This window comes from Rhinolophus ferrumequinum, chromosome 22 (genome assembly GCF_004115265.2).
Source record: "Rhinolophus ferrumequinum isolate MPI-CBG mRhiFer1 chromosome 22, mRhiFer1_v1.p, whole genome shotgun sequence".
Classification (NCBI taxonomy): Eukaryota; Metazoa; Chordata; class Mammalia; order Chiroptera; family Rhinolophidae; genus Rhinolophus; species Rhinolophus ferrumequinum.
In genome coordinates this window covers 5,849,191-5,874,770 of record NC_046305.1, presented here as the reverse complement: position 1 = coordinate 5,874,770, position 25,580 = coordinate 5,849,191, and the positions used below count along the sequence as shown (strand labels likewise).

General features: G+C 51.7%; 1 protein-coding gene across 1 annotated transcript; it reads left to right on the top strand.

Moving 5' to 3' along the window:
- Positions 1 to 968: 968 nt before the first annotated feature.
- Positions 969 to 25,580, top strand: DPT (dermatopontin). Its single transcript, XM_033092061.1, has 4 exons — positions 969 to 1,361; positions 12,298 to 12,423; positions 23,792 to 23,899; positions 24,443 to 25,580. The coding sequence occupies exons 1-4, from the start codon at positions 1,057 to 1,059 to the stop codon at positions 24,507 to 24,509; spliced, it is 606 nt and encodes a 201-aa protein (XP_032947952.1). The 5' UTR covers positions 969 to 1,056; the 3' UTR covers positions 24,510 to 25,580.

Here is a 25,580-nt window from a genome sequence, read left to right as displayed (position 1 = left end):
TGACTCTAGTTAACATGCTCTATGATGTATAGGGAAGTTATTACGAGAGTAAATGCTAAGAGTTCTCATCGCAAGAAGAATTTTTTTCCTTCTTTTTATTGTACCTAGATGAGAAAATGGCGGCTAGCTGAATCTGTTGTCACCATTTCACAATATCTGTAAATCAAACCATCATGTCGTACACCTTAAACGTATACAGTGAGGTATGTCAAGTGTTTAATAAAACTGGAAAAAATACATGAAGTTTAAATATTTGTTTTAAAACTCGAATATGGATGTTCATCCATGCCTAATCCACAATTACCAAAACCTGGGAAAAACCTAAACGTCTTTCAATGCCGAAAGATAAAAAGTGGCTTCATTCAAACTCATTACATATTTGAGAGCAGAGCAGCAGCTGGGTCCAATTTCGGCAGCTGGCAAGGAAGATAGATACTGCTCAGCCGCTCTGTCCTTGGGCCCACAGCACTTCCACGTGTGACCTAAGGATTCTCAGGACCTTGCAAACTGGTCCACCATCTCAGGGTTACAGGGTGAGCTGAGGACTTACAGAAACCAGGCGTCCAGCCTCACCAAAATCCAAACGGTGCTGTCCCTTCACCTGATTATACTGCTGTTTTGAAATGACTCTCTGGATATTTCTCCTCTCTGGAAGGCTAGTTTGGAGGACAAACACAGGGGTTTGCTAGTGTCAGGGAAGGGTGGGCAGAGAGAGGGGAGGTGCTGAGAGATGATGGACAAATATGCTGCTTTCCTTAGGTGAGTGTCGGTAAGGAACTGAAGCCGTTTGCTTTTCTGATCTATCGGCAAAGCTGTTCTTTCTCCAGGCAGTTTCTTCCATTTGTGTGTTGCTTACATTTGCCTAGAATTCCACCTTAAAACGAGCTGGACGGCCTATGGCCAGTGTCTCCACGCGGAGAAGTGGTGCTTCAACGATGACACACTGCATTTGGAGGCTGCTCGCGCACATCTGGAAGCCACATGTCAGCGGCAGCTGTATAAAGCAGTCCGCCCAGCAGACCTAGGGTGACACTGTCTGCCAGAAACCCAGGCAACATGCATCTCACTCTTGTGTGTCTGTTGCTGCCACTGGTCAGTGTGGCCTGGGGCCAGTACGATGGCTATGGGTACCCGTACCAGCAGTACCAGGACTACGGCGATGACGGGTGGGTGAATCTGAACCGGCAGGGCTTCAGCTACCAGTGTCCCCACGGACAGGTGGTGGTGGCGGTGAGAAGCATCTTCAACAAGAAGGAAGGTTCCGACCGACAGTGGAACTACGCCTGCATGCCCACGCCCCAGAGCCTGGGGGAGCCCACGGAGTGCTGGTGGGAGGAGATCAACAGGGCTGGAATGGAATGGTAAGGGGGTGCCCGGGGGCAGTGGGGCTGGGGCCACGTGTCGCGTCCCAGCCTGGGGCTGCTGGACCCTCTAATGCCTGAGCACACCGTGCTGGGGACCTTCCCGGGGCTTCCAGTGGTGCAGGTCTACTGCTCAGTGACTACAAGTGGGGACCAGAACCCAGGACGGGGAGGGTCCGACTCAGTTTGGTCCCGGGACTGGTGTGGGTTTGCGAGATGGTGACCAGCTCAAAAGGATACGTGCAGAGAAAGTATTTAAGGAACTTCATAGCAATTGAACAGTGTTGTGCCGTCCAAGTGGCATTTTAGTTTTGTAATAATTGATTGTCACTGTTTTACAGAAGTCTTGGTCCACAGTAGTTAGGGGGACATAAACAACTGGTTTTGCACCACAGACAGTTTGAGAAATACCGATTTAGAGCCAATAAATGGGGGAGAGGGGACAAAAAAGTTTTGGAAAAGTGAAATTGAATAGCTCTCTGCCGCCCCGATTAAATGTGCGCTCTCAGTGATAAATATGGAGGTCCTTCTTTCTGTCGGAACTTTAAATGGGTCCCATGGCTGGAAAACAGTTTGCTAAATGTTTTCAGGGAGAAGATTTACTGTCACCCAACGGGGCTCTGCCATAGTTATGCCGTGAACATGGTCCCAGCCGGTGGGATGTGACTGTCCCAGCCCCAGACCTGGTCAGGAGTCCATTCCAGGAGCTACTGGCTGCCAGGCTGGTTATCACGGCGGCCTGGATGGAGGCAGGACCACTGGGGCGGGGTGGGGTAGGCAGACCCTGCCCAGGGAGGAGGAAGCCCAGCTAGCAGCTGGCTGCCCTGGCGTATCTGTAGAGAGAAGACACTCTGACGAGTTCCAGCAGGAATGTGGTACAGTGGGTTTAGGGGTGGTCACCAGCAGACAGAACCCAGGTGGGCGATCGAGGTGAAAAGACACTGATCCGGGCAGGAGAGAGGAGCTCGGAGTCACACAGACAGCTGGCATTTACTGAGAGTTCACGCTGAGCAGGCACCGCGCTGAGTGCTGCCTGTGGATTACCTCGCTTAGCGCTCAGAACAAATCGATAAGTCATTTTATAGGCAGACAAACCGCGGTCTGGAGGACAGGGCTTTCCTCAGCTGGTACAGCGAGTCTTAGCTGCAAAGCGTTGGTGTTTCTCCACAGTGGGCTTCTTGAGAGCCTGCTGCCCCCACCCCCACCCCAGTGTGGGCTCTGCCAGCAGAGAAAGGGCCGCAGGACTGGACTCGGGGCAATTCTTCATCCTGGGTGGGGACCAGCAAGATCCCTCCCAAAGCCCCCCCACTGGAGGGATGGGGACGAGTTGGTTTCCATGACTTAGGAGGGCCTTAGTCAGCCTGGAGAAGGGTCACACAGGCTGGGGCAGGTGGGGGCCCTCTACTGGGCCTTCCTCATCCACCCGCACTGTCTCTGGTGAGCGGATTTAATTACCCAAAACCCCTTCCGACAGCCTGACGACTGACAGTTGCTAGCAACTCCCCAAAGCGGGGCCCACTGCCTGGCATGGGGCCTGGAGTGACCTAGTTACAACTGTCCATCTAGTCCTCCCGTTTAGGGCCCTTCTGTAAGTGGGGCCCCTTTCCAACGCCCCTTCTTAAAGCCACAGTAAAAGAGCGCTCAGCAATGGTTCCTCACCTCCAAAGGAAGCACCCTGGGCTCTGAGTCAGCTGGATTTGGATCCTCGTTCTAGAGACAACTTGCTGTGTGACCTTGGACCAGCAGTTCACCTCCTGGGCTCCCAGCTCACGAGGAGAACGGACGTCCAGACTGCATGGTCCCAGAAGCCTCCGCCTCCCTCTGCTCTGTGCTCTGCTTGGCCCTGAAAACGCCATGGGTCTTTCCTGCAGTCTGTTGTTCTTTCTGTTTATCTTTCTGTTTAGAGAAGGCAAATGGTGTTTAGTTTTAAACTTGACAACTTGTGACTGGTTTGTCATTAACTCCCAAGCTATTTGAAGAAAAGCAACAGAGGAAGGGAGTGAAAATAACATGATTTTTGTTTTGGCCAGTGGGAGCCAAGTGAGAAGCTGACAGGCAAGAGCTCTCTTCCACCTCCTTTTTTCCCACATTTTTCGGTACATAGAGTCAAAGCATTTCCTCCCTTCCTCCCTCTGTGGCCTCCTTCTCCCTGTCCACTGAGCTTAGAGTACAAAATGCACGAACATGAAAAGCATCTTCTTTACAATCGGACTCAGCTGCCCCAGGACTGACACCAAGGACCCGACTGGCACTTTTTTAGATAATTATTGCTTTGAGCTTAGACTTCAGCCTCAGTGAACATTCTGGAAGGAAAGAAATTGCTCACTGGCTGGGGAGCCATCACATCCTCCCGTTGGCTGCAGGCTCGTAATCTGTTCTGGGGGAAGAGTTGGTGGGTTTGTACAATTTGGCTGCCGTGTATAACTAAATCAGCCTGCAGGTTTATTTTAAGAGGTGGGAGGAGTCTCAGCCTCCTGCAAGAAAAATCCAAGTGCATTTCAGAGCCAAGGAGAACATAGAGTCTGGGAGGCGTGGAGCTTTCTGAGATCGTGCAGTCCGACCATTCCTTTTCCAAGACTTGACGCCAGTCTGGAGGGTTTGCTAAAGATGCCTGTTAATTGGAACACAGCCTTTAAAAGGTGTTTCATCGTGGTGAGTGGCTGGCCACAGTTGCTCTGTTGAAAACCAGCATTTTAGGCGTCAGATTCTGAAATGTGCAAGCTGGCTCACCACAAAGGACTGCTAGGAGGCCTTCCCTGGGCCCCAAAAGTGGCCCGTTGCCCTCTCAGGGGGTGCCTCAGTCGTGCTCAGGGCATCTTCTCTAACTTGGGTGGCACAGCCTATAGGGCATGTGGGTCCTGCATGGAACAAGATGAAGCCGGAATTTTCGAGTGAGGCTAATGAAGCTCTTGTGGGGTGGGAGGAGCTCTGGTCTCAGAATCAGGACACCTTGATTCACAGCCCGTTTCTATCATCTTTTAATTCTGTGGTACCTCATGCTAGCAAAGGGGAAAAAAAAAAAGGTGTGACACTCACTTCACAAGCTGTTAGGGGCTGTCATGGCGATGCTTACCAGAGAAAGATGTAGGAGAGCATGAAAACTAACCTAAATCTGAAACACGTGCCTGAAGCCTCACGGGCAGTGAAGAAGGGTTCAGTGAATCTGGGATTTGATGAGGCCGATTTGGGGCCAGACAGCTTTACACGGATTCTGAAGTCAGGGGAACTGCATTCTGTCTACTGCGTTTCCCAGAAAATAAGACCTCGCCGGACCATCAGCTCTAATGCGTCTTTTGGAGCAAAAATTAATGTAAAACCCAGTCTCATATTATATTATATTATATTATATTATATTATATTATATTATATTATATTATATTATATATTATTTTATTACATTATATTATATAAGACCCGGTCTTATAGTAAAATAAGACTGGGTCTTATATTAGTTTTTGCTCCAAAAGACGCGTTTGAGCTGATGGTCTGGCCAGGTCTTATTTTCAGGGAAACGTGGTAGTGGCACCTGTTTTTCTCCCAGGGCTTCAAAGAATCTCAAGAAGATACTTGTAGATGGCAGCTCATATTGGAGCTATTTGAATGTATAAACTCACCAAAGACAAGCCACGTGATGGAGAAGAAAGGAAAACTGTCTCGCAGACAGTTAGCAGGAAGGCAGATCTGAAAGGCTGTGGTTTTCCGTCATCTGACTGGGTCTGGTACCGAGCAGTCGTCCTAGCTCAGGGTTCCGTGGACGTGGCGCCTGACTCGTCACACAGGCTTTCTCAGACCTCCTCCTCTCAACCACCATCTCCCAGCCTCCACCGCCCAGCCTGCCTGGTGTTTCCTGTGGTGCCTTGTCATGACCTGATTGGTAGTTGTATGCTGTCTCCTTCAAAACATAAGCTTCATGAAAGTAAGGGTTTCATCTCATTCAACGCTGTCTGGAATGTTCCCCGGAGCCTAGAATCACGCGGGCGCACAGTAGGCCCCCTGAAAATGCAGTGAAAGACCTAGTGAGTGCCTCCGCAGTCCAAGCCCAGCAAGGGTCCCTGGCGCCCTCAGCCGAGAAGCCTGCAGACTTTCCTGCGGGAAAACCGTTTTGCTCACATCACCGCATCGGTGCTCAGTAGCCCGGTGTCTATAACGTGAGGCTCACACTTACTGTCCACACCCCATTTGGGCTTATCGCATTTGTCACCCTGCAGGACGGTCTTTCTCGACTCCCCGCAATTCTCTAACACACACAGTGCACAGCGGACCCACTTATTGTCAGGTTTCCGTTATCCCCAAATCTTAATGTCCCAATGAGCTTCAAATAATATCCCAGTAAACTCCTTATTTCAAAAGTGTCAGGGCTACATGCTCCGTGGTATCCTGGTGGGGGTCCCTGCACAGGGAGGGGCTCTCGTGGACACAGGTAATCCACACACAGGCGGGAGTGGAGTGCTACACACAGGTAACCTGGTGCTTGTGGAGGCACCAGTCATGACAGGTGACATGAGGGGAGACCAGGTGAAGGGCACACACAGCTCCTGTGTATTATCTTTACACGTCTTCTGTAAACCTACTACGATTGCAAAATCAAAGGAGTTTTACAAAGCTAAGGATGCAGACTGGTAGAGCACATGCTGGGAGCTGAAAAGGCAAATAGCATAACAGACTCTGAATCTCAGCCCTGGGAGGGCCTCGAACACCATCCAGAGCAACGTCCTTCCATCAGAGATTAGGGACGGAAGCCGCGAGGGTGGGGCAACCGAGAAATCAATGAAACCGTCACGTCACACAAAGGGGCTGCTGCCCTGATGCTCACGTGTGCGGAGCTGCACAGTTTATAAACAGCCCTCACTCACATGTTCCTTTGCTCCCTCGTTCACTACCAAATGCTCATTATCGCAAGCTGTGCCAGACTCCAGGGACATAAAGATGAACGACACACAGCCACTGGCCTTGAGTGACCTTCACAGCAAGCCTGGGAGGCAGGCGCTATGGTCTCCCCCATCTTGTCCATGAGGGCTTGTGATTCAGAAGCATTAGGAGATCGCCCGCCGTTAGCCAGTGAGTGGCAGAGGCGGTGCCCGAGCCAGACCATCAGATGCCACAGTGCCACGGGCAGATATTACATTGGTGCTTTGTTTGTTGTTGGATAAAATGGCAGTGAGCGCCGGGCTAAAGATATCACATGCATGCAAGGATGGCTTCTGAGTGCAAGAAGGCTGAGTGTGGGTTATGGCAGACCCAGGATTCTTGCCAGCTGCCCACCTAGCTCCCTAAGTACTCGGAGTCGGCTGTCTGGGGAGCTTTGCCAAAATGGCTCTCGGCTGTGCTCGGAAGGATGGAGGTGGTCCACTCTTCCCAGTCGCGGGTTTGCTCCTGTCTGGGTACTTCTCAAACATAACCTTCCCAGTCAGTCAGAGATTTCCACAGTTAGGATACGTGCGCGCACGCACGCATGTGTGTGTATGCATGTGTGTTCCTCTGAAGTGTCTTAAAATAATGGCAAGATTTTGAACGTTGGAGTCAAACAGCAATTCCCAAAATGCAGCCCCACTACCACGTTTAGGCAAGTCCTGTCAACTTTCTAAGCCTCAGTTTCCACCGCTACAAAGACAAATCCCCAGAACTGCGAGAATTAAATGAGGTAATAGATACACATTACTCGCGATGAGTCCTTTGGAGAACTACTTGACTTCTCTGAAGCTCAGTTTCCTTCTCTGTCAAATGGTGGTGGTGGTGGGGAGCTGATTGCGAGCCCATTTTATAGAATTATTTTGGCGATTAAGATAATTATCGCACCTGCAGCGCTTAGCAGAAAGCCTGGCATATAGCGAGTCCCTGACACAGGTCGCTCAGCTTCACTATTACTATGGAAACTGAAACTCAACGAGCTAAGTCTCTCACAGCTGGTAGATTATAAAGCTGGAGCTGGAATACAAATTGCTGGATTAGAAAGGCCCCGACGTGAACGCTCTTGTTTGGGAAACGAACACTTCAATTACAATCTATAGATACTAAGTGGACATTACAAATGTCCTGAATATTTGTCATATTTTCGGACAGACACTGCGGTGGCATTAACAAATATTATGATATTTGGTGCTCAGGAGCTTCTGTGCTGAAGCCTTCCATCCTGCGTGACCTGGAAGCGCTCGCTGGCCCCAGGTGACCTCAGGACACGAGAACATCTCAGAAGACAGTCTGATCTCTTCAGAGATAGCTTCTACCACTTAGCGGGGCAGGCATTTGTATTTTGGGGAGAATCTGTATTTCTCCCCGTCGCCTACTCTGTGTCTTTCAACCCAGGTCATTTCTATGTCACCATCTTGAAGCGTGGTAGACAGACCAGCAGACTTAAAACCTGGACATGGAGAAGATGGCAGCATCCTTACCCAGAGAGGGGCAGGCAGACAGCAGACTGCCTGCAATTCGGCATTATCAAAGGGACTGTTCAGACCCTACCACCATGGCTGGAGGACGTAGTAAGTGGTGCAGTGTTTGCCTTCAAATCCCCGCACCAGCTCCCCGTGACACGACTCAGGGAGCGTGCGTGTCAGACGACATGTGTGAGGGTGACACCAACATGTCATGGGGAAGAAAAATCAGCATGGCCTGGAATTGCCACGACAGAAAGACTTCTTGCAAGAAGAATAAAAAACTGTTCTTGGGCTTTGCTATCTATTTTCGGAGGCTCACCTCGGTGTCCCACTGGAAGAAGCGGACCTTGACAATTCCTAACAGAGGCCCCGACAGAGGGTGGATTCTCGAGACTGGCATGTGGCTTCTCTGTTTAATTGTAAATATTTATGACAATATGATAAGAACTACTACCTCTCCCACCTTTTAATAACACACCCTGAGCCTGCCCGTGAGGTAGACACGCGGCATGCAGCATCTCTTTAATCTTCAGAAATACTCTCAGGTTAGGATTCTCGTCCCCATGTTGCATACAGGTCAGCAGAAAGGGCATTCTGCTGAGCCTCAGAGAGTAATCAGGATTTGTACACCTCCTCTCACTGGTAAACCTGCCCCAGACTGGGTGTGTCTCCACCCCTGGCCATGGCACTGCCCCACGCCACCTAGCCTATACTTTTGCTCCTATCTTTTCTTTAGCTCCAGTTGACTTCTCCCAGTAGCTGCACTGCAGCAGTGTCTGCTCCCGGGACAGCCCTCCAGAAAGAGTGCCAGGCCACCTACAGCATCAGGTAGAGAAGACGTTCAGATGAATATTTGTTGCAAGTCTTCATGAACGTTCTAAAACTCTGCAGACTATCTTATAAGCAGCTGAGAGCAACTCAAAGGATTGTTCTGGGGAACGTAGAATTAACAGTCCTCAAAGCTTTCCTTCCAAGAAGGAACCTCTCTTGGTGGAGTGTAAGCTCTCGTCAAGCTGGGTTGGGGGAGAAACTCTGGGGGGCAAAGGAGGCTATGGTCTCCTGGACCCAGAGCTAGTCACTGGGCTGGACGACAGGCAACGCTGCTCTGGTTCCATCTCCACTGTGGGCTTGAAGACTGGCCAGCAGCGCTGGGAACATTTGTACGTCCGTTGATGGGACTACGAAAGCTCTTGATCGAGATGGCCCAGCCTTCCTATACCCTGTCCTACCCACGACCCAATGCCACCCACAGCTGGCGGAGATGTTGGACTCTCTACACATTTGGACTGAGACCAGCAGAGACGGGAAGGAGAGACCCCAACTCCCCAGAGGAGCTCACCCACCCAACCAGACATGCACATGTCTTCCGGTCCTGGCCTCCGCCCCCCGGAACTGACCAGCAGCCCTGAAGATGAAGAATACAGAGAACGGAGAAAGCCTGCCTGGCTGGAGCATGGGCCACAAGAAGAGGGACAGTATCGGGGCAATCTTTGGTGCCCCCCAGAAATCGGAGTCTGGATCCTGGCTCTTCCTGTCGTGGCCCAGAGCTTTCAGGCATGACTTCGTGTGATCCTCACATGACCTAGGTGAGGTCCCACGCGGCATGGTAAGGTCGGGGCGGGGACAGAAGTCATGTCTGCAGACCACTCACCGAGGGCTCTTCCGTCTGCATCCTGCTGCTGCTGTCTCACTGTCACAGGCACTGGACGGGGCTTTCTGCCTTTGCTTTCAGGGTGGGAACAGTTGTGGAGGGAATACATGGGACCCCACCCGCTTTCCACAGACTACAGACGGGGGAGCCGAGGGCGGCTCTCGCGGAGTCTACTCAGCATTGCGTGTGGACTAAATGAACATACGATGACAATAACAAGCAACTTATGAAGCATAAAAGACACCGCCCCTGGAATCAGACATGCATTGCCCTATCTGGCCTTCACAATAACTTAAATCAGTACATGTAATTGGCATACCCATTTGACAGATGAGAAAGGTGAGGCCATTGAGAGGTCATGAGGCTCGCCCAGGGTGATCACTCTGCTATACTGCCCCCACCTGAGCGTGCAAGCGTACCCCCCACAAAGATCCACTCCTGGCAGGAATAAAGTCGCTGTGCCTACGTGCACTGCCAAACCCCAGTGCAGACTCACTCTTCCAACACGTGACGCGGTGGGGCAAGCACTGGGGAGGGGTTCTGGTCGGCTGTCTAACTTTCACCGTATGTTCTTAGGCCTGTAGTAGCCAACTAATCTTCACAGGGCAGCGTTATCTGAGGTGGCGCGTGACAGAGTGGCACACACACTTTCCACACAGGACCGTGGGGCCAGCGGCCTGGCTGACAGCCAGCGGAATTCATGGAACGTGGATTGCCTTCAGAATGGGAACCCCGTGTACCCCGTGAGGCAGGACAGCTTATCTTGCTCCATTTATTTTTACCTAGGGGCACTTACCACCTGAGATCGCTGTCCCCTGGGGACGTCTGAGAGCACAGGACAAACCAACACAACGGACAACGAGCAGTTCGCGGAAACCACAGCCCGCTCTGTTCTGAAAGGGCCGTTGAGAAGAAGGCAGGACGTTAGGGAGGGCAGAGAGGCAGGTCACAGACAGCACCGGGTTGCCGCACGCTCTGTGGACACACAGGAGCTGTTCACGCCTCTTAAGCTTCCTACTGAAGATGCTTCTCGCTCATTGCGCTTGTTGCTAGAACGAGGCTAGAACAGACCATCCTCCCGCTGCCCCAGACCCCAGGGGGCCATCCCAGCCATGTGGCTCCCTGAAGTGTGCCAGGTGCTTTCGGAAGCGGTGACACTCCTGCTGAGATGTGAGCAATAGAGAACAAAGAAGACTAGCACCCAGAGGGCACAGGTCTCAGGGCACCTCCTCCCTGGCACTTTCAACCCCCTACAGCTGAGCGATGGCTCTGAGGTCTGCCAGAACCTCTCCCAAGGCCTGGGAACAGGGAATTCAGGCTCGTTTGCAGGGATGACCCTGCACCTCGCCCACCTCTGAACACGCAAGCCCAGTGATTGATACAGAAGGGTAGCGGAGGACAAGTCTTGAATGGAGGGATGAATAAACAAATGCATATTTGAAATTACATGTGCACAAGTGAATAAGTGAATAATAAACGGATGAAAAGGGCAGGTGCTTTCTGGCCAGAGACATGAAACCTATTTAATATCAAGTTTCGTCAGATCCACTAGATCGTTTCCAGTAACGGTTTCAGAACAAAAGGAAATCCAGTCACTGATGGTTTTCTAGACTGTATGTCCACAAGGTCTCGCTCACCTGTCCGCACAGGGTACTTACTTCATCTATCATATTTTCTAGAAACTTATCTTTACTTAGAAAACAGGGTCGAATGCCAGCCGCTGCCAGCCCGTGACACACAGACAGACGTCAGCCTGCTCTGCTCACTCTTGAGAGGAAACGTGAGGTCAGGTCGGGGGGGACAGAAAATGCTAGGAAACAACAGCTAAAGGCCTCCTTGGAAAGGGCTGTGAGAGCTCTCTCCCAAGAGGGTGGGAGCTCCCTGCGGCCACATGGCGTTGGGGACAGGCATTCTCATCACTAAGCTTCAAGGCGCCGTGGGACCTGGGGCAGCAGTGGGAGGAAGTAGGAGACGGAACAACAGACGGAATAATCGCACTGCCCCAAGCCAACGTGTACTCAGGAAGACGCGTGAAGACAGAAGGGGCCGATTCCCAGCCCAGCAGCCGTCCAGACAGAAAAAAGAATAAAAATTCGTGTGGCCAAAGGGCGGGTCTGTGGACCAGAGTGAAGGGGCTCTCTTCTTGGAAGAATGAGACCTGAGCAGACAGGACAGGAGAGGGGCCTCAGAGGGTGACTGAGGAGTGCCACTGGCCTGTCACTACGCTGCAAGGGGGACCTCTGTGTGCCAGGACCCGCGGGGGCCACCGGCCGTAGAATTCGTACCAAAACGCGTCCTGACTGTGTAGAGCTTAGAGTCTAGTGGGCATAGGAAGATTGCTGGGGAGGCAGTGGCAGCTGGGGTGTGCTGCCCGCTTCCCCACCCGGCCACCCTGGACCAGGCGCTTCGCTGCTGTCTTGGGGGCCAAACGAAGGAGCATCCACGGACTTCATTTCCAGGGCTCTGCTCTAAGCAGAAGAAACCCGCACTGGAAGCGTATCGGTTCGTTGTGTTTCTCTTTGTTTTCTTTCTATTTTAAATTCAAGTGAAATGAATTATGCTGTCTTTTCTTTTCACTGGCATGCATAAGACAATCTTGCATTGGTAGAATTCTAGAGGCTTCTCTATCCATCCACGTATGCAATTCTTCCATCCAAAAACATATTCTAGAGGTCTCCCAGGAGCTGCAGTCGCCACATTTCCTTCAGTTGAAAGATTCTGAATTGTCTGAATTTTAATGGTGAGCCTACAAATATAACAGTCTTTGTTACTTGTATTAAAATGGAATCGCTTGCTAGGAATCTAGGTCAGTAAGAGAGGGGTCTGCCTCAGTCGCTGTGGGAGCTGGGGTCCTGGGAAGGAGTCTGTGGGGTGACTCACTGGTTGACTTGGGTTGTTCTCTTGTCTTCAGGTACCAGACGTGCTCCAGCAATGGGCTGGTGGCAGGGTTCCAGAGCCGCTACTTCGAGTCCGTGCTGGATCGGGAGTGGCAATTTTACTGCTGTCGCTACAGCAAGAGGTGCCCCTATTCCTGCTGGTGAGCCTGCGGCCAAGTACAGCCCCTCCTGACTCCTGGGGCCAGAGGGGAGCGCGTGGAGGGGGTGCGCTGGCCTGTGCTTCTGCCTTCAGATAAGCCTGGGCTATCACAAACAAGCTTGAGGCGTAGCAGCTAGCATACAGAAGGAGGGAAGGATGGAGAGAAAAAGGGAGGGAGGAAGGGAGGGAGGGAGGGAGGAAGGAAAGGAAGAAGGAAGGGAGGGCTAGAATATTCACCCTGGGAGGCACCTTACAGGTCGTCAACCCAAAGCTCCTACACCCCTCTTTTGGCAAAAAAAGAAACAAACAGAACCAATGAGCAAGGAAGTGTCTTGTCCAAAGTCACCCAGCTACTTCCCGGAGGAGGTGGCCGCTAGAGCTTAGGTCCACTCACTATTCAGGGCTCTTTCCTCTCTATCACGCTAACTTGTCATCACATCTGAGGCTGCTGGACCTGTTTGGGAACTTATTTATTTCCTGCAGACCTTCTTTGGAAGAAACTAACCCTGTCACAGGTCAGAGTTGCAAACGCAGTATACAATTATAGACAGAAAAGAGGTTACTGTTTTCTGGGTCAATTTGTAATTCCATGCTGTGAAATTTTGTTCCTTTCTCGCTCTCTGGGCTGATGACTAAATATCCCTTGACGCAGCCATCAAGCTGACTGGGAGACTGTGTATATATTTATTTACCCTGATAAGTGACTTGTTGTTGATAACACATCGTGTCCCAAGTTCTTCATTCTGCCAACAAGCCAGGCATTTCTCCTCAGACAAAGGGATTCGAAAGTGTCCACATTTGAAGGTTGACTCACTCAAGTGATTTATCTCCACGGTGTGACGCTTGCAAGGGCAGCCTTGCAGTTGTGCTGATTCCCTGCAACCAGACAGAGTCAGTCCACAGACGCCCAAGGGGGCACAGGCAGCTCCACCAACTCAGCATTTTTCAGTGTAAAGTAATGATGAACAGTAAATTCAGAGCTCAAAGACAGCTTAGCAGTCGCCCTATGAGGGAGCTCCTCCAGCAATCCAAACGGCTTCCTCAAAGCAGGTCTTACCCCACCAGGGCCGGTGAGCAGCCATGGCTGGGGTGCAGGACAGACTGCCAATCAAAGACCTAAGTCCTGAATCTCAGACCGAAGACCTCCATGTGGGGGAGGGGTAGAGGGCAAGGAACCCCGACTGAGCAGCAAGTCCCGCCTTGGGCCCTGTCTCTCCTTCCCCTCCGCCCCCTTCCTCCCTGTCTTTCCACTGTAACTGTGCCATCTCTCGAAAATCACTTTACCTCTCTCAGGGACCTCAAGTCCATCCCTTAAAATGATGACCACATTTTCTGGGTCTAAGAATCTGATGAAAGCCACAGACCTTGTCTTCAGAGGAAAGAAAATGCACTTAAGCATGTTTACACAGACGTTTACAGAGATTTCAGGAACCCTCCAGCTCCCTGAAGGCCACACGGTGACACGCTAGGTCACAAATTGAAACCCCCAGGCCTAGAAGATCTTTGAGGTTGTATTGGGCCCTAAAAATGTCTTGGCTCCAAAAATGCTTTTGCAAAAGGCAACCCAGATGCCCAGAACTGTTTTCAAAGAGAGGCTGAAAGTTCTGAAGACAACCAGGCCCCAGGGAGAGAGGAAAGTAAGTAGGAGCCTGCCGGCTGCCACCTGAGAAGCCGGGCCTTCTTCACCCTTTCCTTCCAGGTCGGCTGACAGAATGGCATATCCACAGTGAAATCGTGTCCACAGTGAGGCGTTCTTTTGCTGCCAGGCATTAAAAACCAGTTAAAATGCACATCAATTATTCGAAAGAGTAAACAACAAACTAGTAGTCAGTTAACCCACTGCCACATTAGCAAGACTTCTCCTTAGTCAGGCTCCAAAGAAACACACGAGGGCTGGGGTACCCTGGACAGTCCAGGAAGGAGAGAATGTGAAAGAGAAGTCAGCTCAGAGCAGACTGCAGTGGGGCGGGGGACAGGGGGCAGCCTGGGGGCAGCGGAAAGACGAGGTGTGGGGCTCCGGTCCCCCGAGCTGCCCTGTCCTTTGTGGATGCCTCTGTGACAGCCCGTAACACACACACCTGAGCCGTGTGTGTCCGCTTCCGTGTCCACCTGGACAGGCAGCACGTGAGGGACACAGCGGACACTGATCTTTGCGTCCCCATGCCTAGCAGAGCGCTGGGTCTGCGGAACATTCCTGGATGAATGTTTGAGTCAATGACTCTGGAGGGCGCCCAGATTAAGGCAACATGGCCCAGAAAATACAATTTACTTACTTACTTTAGAAGGTGTTCTTTTTTTTTTTAAATCGGCCTCCCCCCTGCCCCCTCTGCCCTGGCATGGAAGCCGCGCATAAGCAGAGGCTCTGTGTGGGCGCATCCCGAGCCCTTCATGTGCAGCCAGGCACGCGGGAGGCCCGCCATGACGTCCCAGTTTTGTCGTGAGGATTAAATTCTCCTGCACCTAAGGCCTGGGGGTGCCCCTGGCTATGACGGAGCAGAGCTGGCCTGCCTGGCGGCCCTTCACCTGCCAGCTGCCACACAGACCCGGCCTCCTCCCCAACTACCAGGCCTTTCGAAGGCGGGCTCTGCTCACGGTCATCGCAGTTGAGGGGTCAGATGGCCTTGCAGGAAGCAGAACCGGTGCCCGGAGCTGGTTATGCAGAGGAAAGAGAAACCGTCCATTTGGACGGTGTGCTGGGGGCTGACTCACCCCTCCCCAGGCGGCAGAGAAGGAGGGAGCCGGGGCAGCTGCATTGTCTCATCACGGCCAGGCCCAGGGTGTCTGCCAAGACGGATGGGAGAGCCGGCCTCGGCTGGCGTCACAGTCACTGGCTGGCCACTTGGCTCCTGGCCAAACAGAACAGCAGCAGGGACTGGACTTGGGGCGAAGGCTTTGGTGACGAGACAGGCAAGAAACGAGGCTCGCTGGTCTTAGAAAAGCTGCCAAGCAGCAGAGGTCGGGGTGGGATCAAGGGGAAAAGACCGACACCTTCCTGGAGTCCCCAGATTCTATGGATCCCGTAATCTGTGTCACTGCCCTCAGCACCGCCGCTTTTCCTGTTTATGTGCGTGCTGAGCCCTGAAAGACGTCCAGGTCGTTATGTCTCAAAATTCCCCTAATTTTCTAATGAGGCCCCAGACTCCCAGGGGGGCTCACCCGGGGGGCTGGTTCCCATTTACGCCTGCTGCTCACAGGTGTTCCATGCCCTTCTCACCCGTTTTAAAAATGACTTTTACGCCCTCTTATATGCAGCCCACCAAGTAAGATGTTAGGAATGAAACGAACATGGAACGAAGTCCTGAGGTTACAGACTGGCAAACAGGTATGAGCAAACTTTTCTTAAGTTGCTGAGACATCTGGGTCTCCACTGCCAACATGTTGCCCTCCCCTGGTCCGCAATGGTCGGCCCACCCTCGCCCACCCCCACCCCCTCTCCCTTCGTCAGCCCACCCCACCACCCAGACATGTCACTGATGGCCAGGAGAACCGAGGATGGGGGCAAGAGGAGAGAATTGTCAGAAGGACGTGGAAGGCAGTACACTAGGGCAGGCTGCACCTGGCTCCTCTGTCTGGTTGGTTGCAGGTCGCTAGGGCTGAGAGTTACCATGGTTACCAAAGGAACCGGTACCTTTTTGAAGGCGCAGAATGAGACTGCAGTGGGCTTCCTGGTGGTCAGTACGTGACTCCCGGGCCCACTGTGTGTCTAGACATTGTAGTGGCATCTTTAGGTTGCCTGACTCATGGCGTTTGTGGGGACAGAGCCCCAGAGAGCAGTTTCCGGGCTCCGGCCTCATGTGGAAAGGTGCTGCCTCGGTTAGTAGATGGCCATCAGCTGTGGCTGGTTGGCCGTCAGCTGTAACCATTGAGCCACTGGCCACTAATATAACTGCTGCGGCTACGGAGGGAAGTGGAGGAGAGTGGAGGAGAGTCGGTCGGTTGGCAGCAAAGCGGACAGCAGGTCGCACGTCGTGTAAACCCAGCCTCCCGTGAGACCTTAGTGGTGTGACTCCCCTACCTATGGCTCCGTGGGTGTTCCTTTTTGGCCTCACCATGTCCTGTGTTCTTGTGTGGGGAGCGGGAGCAGAGACCCCGCAGGCCGCCCCGCACGACAGCGTTACATGTCTTTCTAATTTGAATAAAGCCTCGAGGGCATAAATCAGATCTTATTGCTTCAGCATCTCAGCACACTGCCCGGCACACAGTAGGCCCTGGATAAATTTCTGGAACATCTGATTGTTGTGGGTCCCTAGAAAGAGTCAGCACGGGGAAACCCGACACTGATAGGATGGTACCTTCTTCTTGAAAAGGACTTCTTTCACGTGCACTGCTTGCTTTGCTCCTCTTCACGGTGAAAGCTGTTTCCCACGCCTTCCTCCAGTGAAAACTGCTGATAACCCTCCCACATGACACCTTCCCCTCCATCACGTTCACTAGCTTCCATGACCCCCCAGGGAACTGGACACGGGTGGATGGGGACATCTTCCTCTTCCCACTGTGAAGGCCATTCTGTGGCACGGAGGCCCCACCGTTTGGAACTGGCCACCTGAGCGTCTACTGTCTGACCTCACAAGCCTTTGGGGTTCAGAAATAGCACCGCTGCGAGCAGACAAAGGCCACTCACCCTACCAGCTCCCGGATGAGTGGGGGTTTATTTGTTCGGTGCTGCTCTCACTTCAGTTTGTGCTGTTTCTCGTCAGACATCATGGCCCCCCCCGAACTCTGGCAGGAGGCTGAATTCCTGATACACGCAGACACGCCTCACTGAAGAGTCCCCGCTGGACTGCACACACGTGTAAATTTTACATCTATTATTTGTGTATGAGCATTCAAATGCTTAGTCCAGCCGGTCGTCTGCAAACCACAAACACATGTCGCTGAGGAAGCCACACGCATTCAGAGACCCTGTGTAATAATTCCCCAGGGTCCAGGCAGCTCCAGCTGCTGCGTGCCACACCAGACGGCCCCGTCGGCGCACGGAAGCTTCCAGGCCGACACTGGGGGTCCCCAGAATGGTGGCTTTGAAATGAGCATGTACGTCCTTTTCTAAGTGGTCCTTCCTGGGTCCGTGACCTTTCATGAGGGTCATTAGACAACATGTTTTGACTCAAAACGCAAAGCCCTTCCTCAGGCTACACATGGGTGACCTTCCAGTTCCACTTCCACCTTGAGGTTCGATGCCTCTCGGGCGTGGCCTTGCGCCTCTCTCCCCGATGCACGAGTCACAAAGCAGAGCACGGTTTTTCTTAATTCCCAGAGAGCTCCAGTGAACAAACATAATCAGTAACTTCTGTCTCCCCACCCCATCCGGGAGCTGGTAGGGTGAGTGGCCTTTGTCTGCTCACAGCGGTGCTATTTCTGAACCCCAAAGGCTTGCGAGTTCTGAACTCCTACCCCACTGCTCAGATTTTAATATAAGATGGGTAGTTGTCACGTGGCCTTTCCCTGTGATGTCCTGGCAAGGACAAGAAGGACCTCGAGTCACCTCCACTGGCGTCTGGCACCTCCCGGTGCACAGGTGTCTGCAGCAGCATGGCTCCCAGAGACCTGGGGAGCAGGGCAGCTCCTAAGCTGTTGCTCTGAGCAAGTTGGGAGCTGCTGGTATAGAGATGGGGACACCCCCACTTTGGGGAACTGGATGGGCTGTTCCATCGAAAGCACCTTGCGTTGAGGTCAGACGCTCTTGTGCCCTCAGAACCGTCCCTGCCTTGTGCTTCACGGTGCGCAAAACACTCATTTTGAGGGGGGCACACAGCCCCCCTGAGCTTGAGCAAAATCAGTCGTACCTTTCACCAGTCTGAGTGGCTGTCGCAATGAGTGCGCCATAGTTGTTCTTTAGAAATGTATTTGCCGCCTGCATAGTGGTGACGCTGCCCTTCCTAGGACCCAGCCTCATAGCACAAACTTCCAAGAGGTGGTTGGTTGTCTCGTAAGTGCTGCCCAACCCATGGCCAGGCCCGGCCGGCCATTTAGAACAAAGTAAACCTCAACATTACCGACCAAATGGGTTGCTTTGTTCTCGCTCTCCCCTTCCTGCCCACTGTATCCCCTTTACCAGATTCTGGAAACAACCATCCATTCCACCACGCATTAATTCATCTCATCAGCCAGGGACTCCGAGTGGATCTCAAATAAGTACAATCCAGGGGCTTTGATTCAGTTCCTGATGATCATGACGACGACTTTTACTCATGGAGCCCCTACCGTGCACTCCTGTGTGTCAGCCCATGTACTCCTCACGTGCAGAAATCGTGATACAATGGCGTCATAGCCCATGTAACTAGATGTGAGACGTGCGGAGGGAACCGAGTGCAGAAGTGTGACTTGTTCGGAGTTGCAAACTCAATTCACACGGGTCGGCCTGCCTCCAAACCCCAAGGTCTTTGCACAGTGGGGAGCTCTTTCCGTGTCAGTGAGGAAACAAGAACGATACAGATGAAATAGGCGGTAACAATGCAGAGGCATCTAGTACTGAAAACAGGAGAGGAGAGGGCTTATTTGGGCAGGACCGGACACGTTCGAGGCGCCGTCGTCCCCGCCGGTATACAGGACCAGAGTGACCAGGATGGGATGTGGCTCATGAAAGCCAACGTGACTTGAAACAAATGGGCCTGCTGACCCGCCCTGGGCTAGGACAGTGAGCGAGACCCTCTGCTCTAAGAGAGCAATTTGGAAAACACTTGGGGACTTTCGTCTTTGAATTAGAGCCACAGATATCTCCAGAACTGTTTTTCCTGTGTTGTGATACATAGTTGCGCTTTTTGAGATATCAATCTCCAAAATGCCACAAGAGGACACATGCTTTCTCACATGCCAGGGCTCAGGGTGTCTCCCCAGAAAAGGAACTGCAGAGCCCTGGCCATTCAGTCCCACCTGGCCGGTTCCCCCAGCTCTTTGTGCGAGAAGCCGGGTGGCTGTTCCTTTGAGGGTGCTTTCCTGCGTTTGGGTTTTATTTGTCTCATCTTCGCAAAACTAATTCTAACAGGTTCTATGGGTGCAGCACCTGTGGGCGACGCCAGGCCATCGGCAAATCAGTCTAACCTGAAATACTCCCATTCTGTAGCAGTATGCACGGGGACTGGCCACCAACAGCCTGTTTCGTTAAGAAACTTCTCGACGATTTGCCTGTCAGAAGGGACAACCTCTCCTTAGCTGGATGGAGGAGGTAGACCAACCTCAACACATCAGTCCTACAGACACGGGATTTCTCCTCCATGCTGAACTAGATCCCAAAGCGGGACATGCTGTCACGTGCCAGGGCCCCTCCAGGAGCCCCTGTGTCAGCCACCGTCATGAAACAAGACGCTACAGTTTTCTGGTTTCGTAACCAAAAGCGCCGTATGCAGTGCTGACAAGTGACAGGACACTCGGACGGGATATTTAAAATAAGGTGCTAACGGGGACGTGGAGAAAATAGGAGCGAAACAGAAATAGACTGGGTTAACCAGAAGCTTCTCTCATGTGCTGTGGGAGCACGGGCTGAGCTCTAAAGCAAGGGCCACAAAGCATCCTCACTTCATTCTGTTTCCAGAAAAGCTGAAGTCTGGCTTCTGCCGGCCCCCCGATTCTGACCGTTCCCGTGGGAATGCTGGCGCCTCTTCCTGTTTCTGTGGCAGGGGGTCTGTGTTGTGTGCATCTCTGGTTTCCCACAGCGGGGTCAGGTGCAGGATGTGACAATAGCCGACTTGGGGCCCTGAGACGAGGCACCCACCAGGGCGCATGGCCCGAGATGAGCCTCCAGGGTGGCTCCAAATAAGCCAGTTTCCGAACTGCCAGCAGGTCAGACATGGATCGAACAGGAGATCCCGGTAACATGAACTTTGGCTTTAGGTTCTACCGCTCAGGAAACAGTAGCAGAGGTGGCTTCTGATAAAATCTTAGGCTGAGTCACTTTCTGTTGAGGAACAGATTGCAAACCTTTTCTTATAACTCTGAAAAGCCTCATCAGTTCTCAGGCAAACCTGTGGCGGTAAGTCGGGCCTCTTTCTCTAAACTGTTGCTCTACTCCCTGTTTTGAAATGACCGTGCTCATATCTGGGCTGAGCTCTGTGACATGTCCTGTTCTCAGAGCAAAGGAGTCGTGACGTCTGTCAAGCGGCAGCTCGGTCTGTGTCGGCCATCGGTTATTGATGCTAGTTGGGCCTGTGGGTACTGCTAGTGCTTTACGAATCTGAGATGAGAAAATCCTCAGCTGACCTGAAAAAGCCTCTCAGTGTGAATGAGTGGTCTTCCGCTCACCGGCAAGACATTATTTAATTTCTTTCCATCTCATTCAACCTTCACCCTCATCTAACACAAGGAGTGGTACAGGTGGGTCTGTGTTGTCAAGTTCTCACACACTCACACACCAACCCACGGCAAAGGAGCTTCCTGGGAGCAGAGCTCTTGGTTCAGTAGGTTGAATAGAGGCGTCTTGCTGACCGGCCTCCCCTTTATCTTGCCCAGCTGAAGGCTGATTTGGTTGTTTGAACCGGTCTAGGACTGTGTCGCGATTCTCAGCACGTGGTATGCTTTGCCAAAAAGCTGCCTGCAGTGGCCCAGGCATTCACAGGGAGGCTGGAAACTCTCCCTCTCTGGGCTTGGGAAGCCGCTGCCACAGCTTTTCAGGCCCGATCGCCTGCTCCTTGTAGCCTCTTCGAATTTCCTGACAAGACCCTACGCCCTCGTCTCCGCGCCCAGTTCTGAAAGTTTAAATTCTTTTCTTTTTTTTTTCCTCTCTGGGGAGTCGTTACTGGGGCTTCCATTTATGAGGCTAGTTCGCGTGTGTGTGATGTCACCAAGAACTAAATGGAGACACACCTACCTGGTTCTAAACTTCCGTGTCCTGAACACTGTGAAAGGGCAGTTTCCCTCTATGCACGGTGTTTGGGAGGTTCCCTTCCTACTCAGGCCGGGGGTCGTTTCTCCCTCTGTGTTTTTACGTTACCAAGTTCTCACTTAGCTTTGAAACAACTCTCTGTCTGTCTCCTCTTGCCTGCCGATGGCAGAAAAAGTATTGCAACGTGAGAAATCGTACCCCAACAGTCACTCATCCAAAAGTGACAGGAGGAACACACGGTGACATCTTTGTAGACTCGTACAGCAGGTGTAATTTCTATCAATATCCAAACTCCTTGCCCAGCCACCTTGATCCAGGGTTCTGTACTAACGTCGTCTAAACGTGACCTCATGGTTTTATAACAAACATAAAACCACCACCAAACATCAAGTAAAACAAATCCTTGTACCACTGACCATGCACCACACCTTCTCCAGGGAGTTCTAGAAACTCCCAGCAGTCCCTGCAGGGGCTTCCCAGACAAACTGCCCAGTTAGGCAACGGCCTGTGTCTGGTCACGGCCAAAAATGATGCGACAAAGAGAGCTCGTTAAAGAAAGCACTGGATAAGTCTTTCCCCTTTTGAGGCATAAAACTTCAGCATGGTTTAAAAACCAACCAACCAAACAAACAAACAAAAAAATACAAGCCTCTCTTTTGCACTTTATTGCAAATGTATTTAACTATCCAAGCAATCTGAAGGCAGATCAGTTAAAAAAAAAAAAAAAATCCAGCCTAGTTCTTTCCTAATCGTTTTTTTTTTTTTTTTTTTTTGGCAGTTGGATTTAGCCTAAGGCAGTATTGCCATATGTGGATTCTGCCTTTAGCACATATAAAAAGGTTTGGCAGTTAGCGTTTATGCGGTGCATCCGAAGAGTGGCTCAAAACTTCTGGACAAAATGTTGTGTTCCCGAAAGTGAGGAAAACACCTTCTTATCCACCTCTTCTAACCCTAGTCTGCATTATTCACATTCTAACCAAATCCCCCTTTGTTTGGATAAATGGTAATCCAGCGCCTGTTAGATTCCTCGGGAACCACAAACCCATGGGATCCACGTGAGGCCCTGTTAGGTCCGTGTATGAGCCTTTTACCCCTTTTCTTGGACAGAGGAAGTCCTTGTTCTGAGTCTCTTTAGAGGTACAAGGTAGATTTCTGAGTTAGCGGAGCCCTATTTCTATTCCTGAACACACTGAGCAGAAGCCCACGTAACCCACTCTGGGCTGGGCTGGGCGTCCTGTGGGAGCATGATTGTCTTGAGAAGAGAAAATGCAGAGAACAAGGGCAACTGCCTAATTTGGGGGAAGGAGTGATCGTGACCCAGGAGAGTGGGCTTCTAGGCTCCGGCCAACTCCAGGTTGTCTTGCTACATCTCAGCCCTGAGAGCCTCCTAGGAGACCTTCCAGCTTATAAACCCGTCTCTGCAAGATTTCATGACAATCCTTGCAGTATTAAGTCTGCACAGGGGAAGAACTTTCTATTGTCAACATACAACTAGTAGTTTCGCATGCAGCCTTGGAGGCGTAGAGAAAGATTTCAGAGGTACCATTTCTTCCATACTGCAAGGACTATTGGGTGCCTGAAGATCCCCAATAGTAAGCCCTAATAAGAGATGACTAGGAGATTCTACCTTTACTCTAGGGTGGACCACAACAAACCCTTCTTGTCGAGAAGCCCAGGGTTGACTTAATCTCGGAGGAGAAAGGAGAAAAAGGAGAAGGGGGAAGAAGAAACAAAATTGTCCCTAATGATTCCACTCAGACCATGTCACCCAGATTTGTATTAGTCCCGATGACAAACCTATGACGGAGTGCTCATTCTTCTATAGACCAGGAAACTGAGATCCAGTGACTCTCCCAAGGCCATTTATTTATTCAGTGCATATTACTCCGTACCAGGAACTGTTTGGGGACAAAGAGACAATAGCAGCCAAGACAAGCAGTCCCCCGGTGGAGCTCACATGCACGTTAATACTTTCAAGCACTTTCTTCATCGTGACTCACAGTAAAATATACCGATTAAACTATCACACAATGCATGCATCATACACACACACACACACACACACACACACATTTGAAACGAAGTTTTTACGCACATACCCAAGAACTGACCCTACAATGCATTCTCTTAGCTTCTCTACACTATTTCTTCTTTTTTAAAGTCCAACTGGTAATAACCAATTAAACTGATTTCATGATCCACTAACGAATCACAATCCAGTGTGACACATGATTCTAGTTGACGTCAGTGGAATGGACTAATAATGACATGAATCAATACTTTTTCAAGACCTGGGGAGTTACCGACATCCTTTACGGCGTATGGTTCAATGGCAAGAAGCGGGAGGAGGAGGAGAAGTGGGAGGAAGTTGCTCCTCTGTCCGCAGCCTGGAATGGTCTGTTAGAGGCCCCCTCACTCCAGTTTGGGTCTCCCATGGTGTTCAAACTCAATGTAGTCTTTATAGCATGTCTACGGACTGCCCTCGCCTCTCCCACCCCCTGCAATAACAGTGAGTTTTGCCTTTTTCTTCTAACCTCTTGTTCTTCCCACATAGGCTGACAACAGAATACCCGGGCCACTACGGTGAGGAAATGGACATGATTTCCTACAGTTACGATTACTATATGCGAGGAGCAACGACCACTTTCTCTGCCGTGGAAAGGTGAGCCTTCCCCGAGGGCGAGGGTTTAGGGGAGCCAGGGACTCGCTCCATGCCGGGGTTTTAGAGTTGTCATGCCCCTCACTTCATCCCCCTGTGAGTGCAGTACCTGAAGGAGCTCACCCATCACATGCTAAGTGTCCAGCGAAAGAAAGAATAAATGAGCCAGTGGATCGCCCAGTTAAGAGAAGGTGCTTCACAATGAAAGAGGGACAATGTGAAATCAACACTTGAGTTCCAAGCATACCTGTCCCTGAGGTACCTTTGGGACAGAGCAGTGGGGAGCCGACCCCTAGAGATGAACAAGCCCTCCACGCAGCCAGTGACCTGAAGACACAACCTGAACGGGACGAGAGGTGTCCAGGACTCCTGACTTCACAGGAATGTTCTAGAGACTTCATAGAGATGTCTTCTGAGGGCAAAGAGAGACGAGGTGTCCCTTCAGTTCCTAAGTTCTCCCAGGGTGACTCGTGGCTTTTCCCTGGCCAGTGGTTCTTCCTGTGGCGTCTTCTCTCTTTGACCTCAGCTTTCTGATCTGTCCCACAGGGATCGCCAGTGGAAGTTCATCATGTGCCGGATGACCGACTATGACTGTGAATTCGCAAACGTTTAGATTTGCCACATCTGGGTGAAGGAAGGGGGCCAGGAGACCCGCATGTTAATCTCATTCGGATCCTAAGTGGTTCCTGCCACTCTCTCTCCTTCTCCCTGAGCTGATCGGTTAGCAGCGACGCCAGCTTTCTGGGCCTTTCTGAATGGTATCACACTTATAATAAACTCCACAACGAATCCACCTTTCCCACTTTCAACCCAGGTCATTGCATCCGTGTTATATGGCGGACGACGGCTCTCTTGCATGTCACATATGCAGTGTGCACGCTCACAGCCTGAAAAACTCGCTGGTCCCGGGCACACCTGGCACAGCCTCGCTGCTGCTTTTACTACCAAATGAGCAGCGAGCAGGCAAGGTGCCTGTGAAAGGGTTCAGTGGAGTGAAGGGGCAGAAACCGAGGGAGGTGGCCCTGAAGGTTCTCTGCAGCTGTGTCTGTTTGAGGGGACCCGGGGTCCTCGCCCAGGGCAGACCTTCCCCTTGAGGGGACAGGCTCCACTCTCCTCTCCACGTAAGCCAGGCTTGCCTGGACGGTCAGAGCTCTGTGCCCCAGGAGCAAGGACTCTGGGAAGTGAAATGGGAGGCGGGAGGGTGTGGGGGCGGAGCTGAAAGCCTAGGACTGGGAGCGTTTCCTGTCATAGAAGAAGGGTGTCAGCACACCCAGTGACGCAAACAACTACAGGAACCTAACAAGAGTCAGTCTCGGGTAAGACAAAAACAGGAAGAGGAGGAGGTCAGAGAACTGGACTAGGTTAAGCAGGTGGGGCAGGCACAGGTTGTGCTGGGGAGTGGGGATGGGTGTGAGTCGCTGGCACCTGGAGACACCGCCAGTTCTCCTGGGAAGGGAAGGCCGGCACGTGCCCTGTAGCCATGGGAGTGACAGGCAGCTCAGCTGGAAAGGTCCCCATGTTCTAGATGGGAAAGGCTGCCTGGGGGTCCGCTCCCCTCCTAGGTGTCCTTTAGGGGTGTCTTTTGCAGAGGTGGCGCTATCTTCCCTCCTCCTGTGATGTCTCTGTCCCCAGCCCTTTGTACTCTCTTCATTATAAAAGGAATAAAAATATTAACATTCACTGT

Bases quoted from the DNA above. Each gene is read 5' to 3' on its own strand.
- DPT (XM_033092061.1), top strand. From the start codon at position 1,057: ATGCATCTCACTCTTGTGTGTCTGTTGCTGCCACTGGTCAGTGTGGCC. The intron at 1,362-12,297 runs GTAAGGGGGTGC...TCTTGTCTTCAG, and splicing joins AACAGGGCTGGAATGGAATG to GTACCAGACGTGCTCCAGCA. The intron at 12,424-23,791 runs GTGAGCCTGCGG...CTTCCCACATAG, and splicing joins AGGTGCCCCTATTCCTGCTG to GCTGACAACAGAATACCCGG.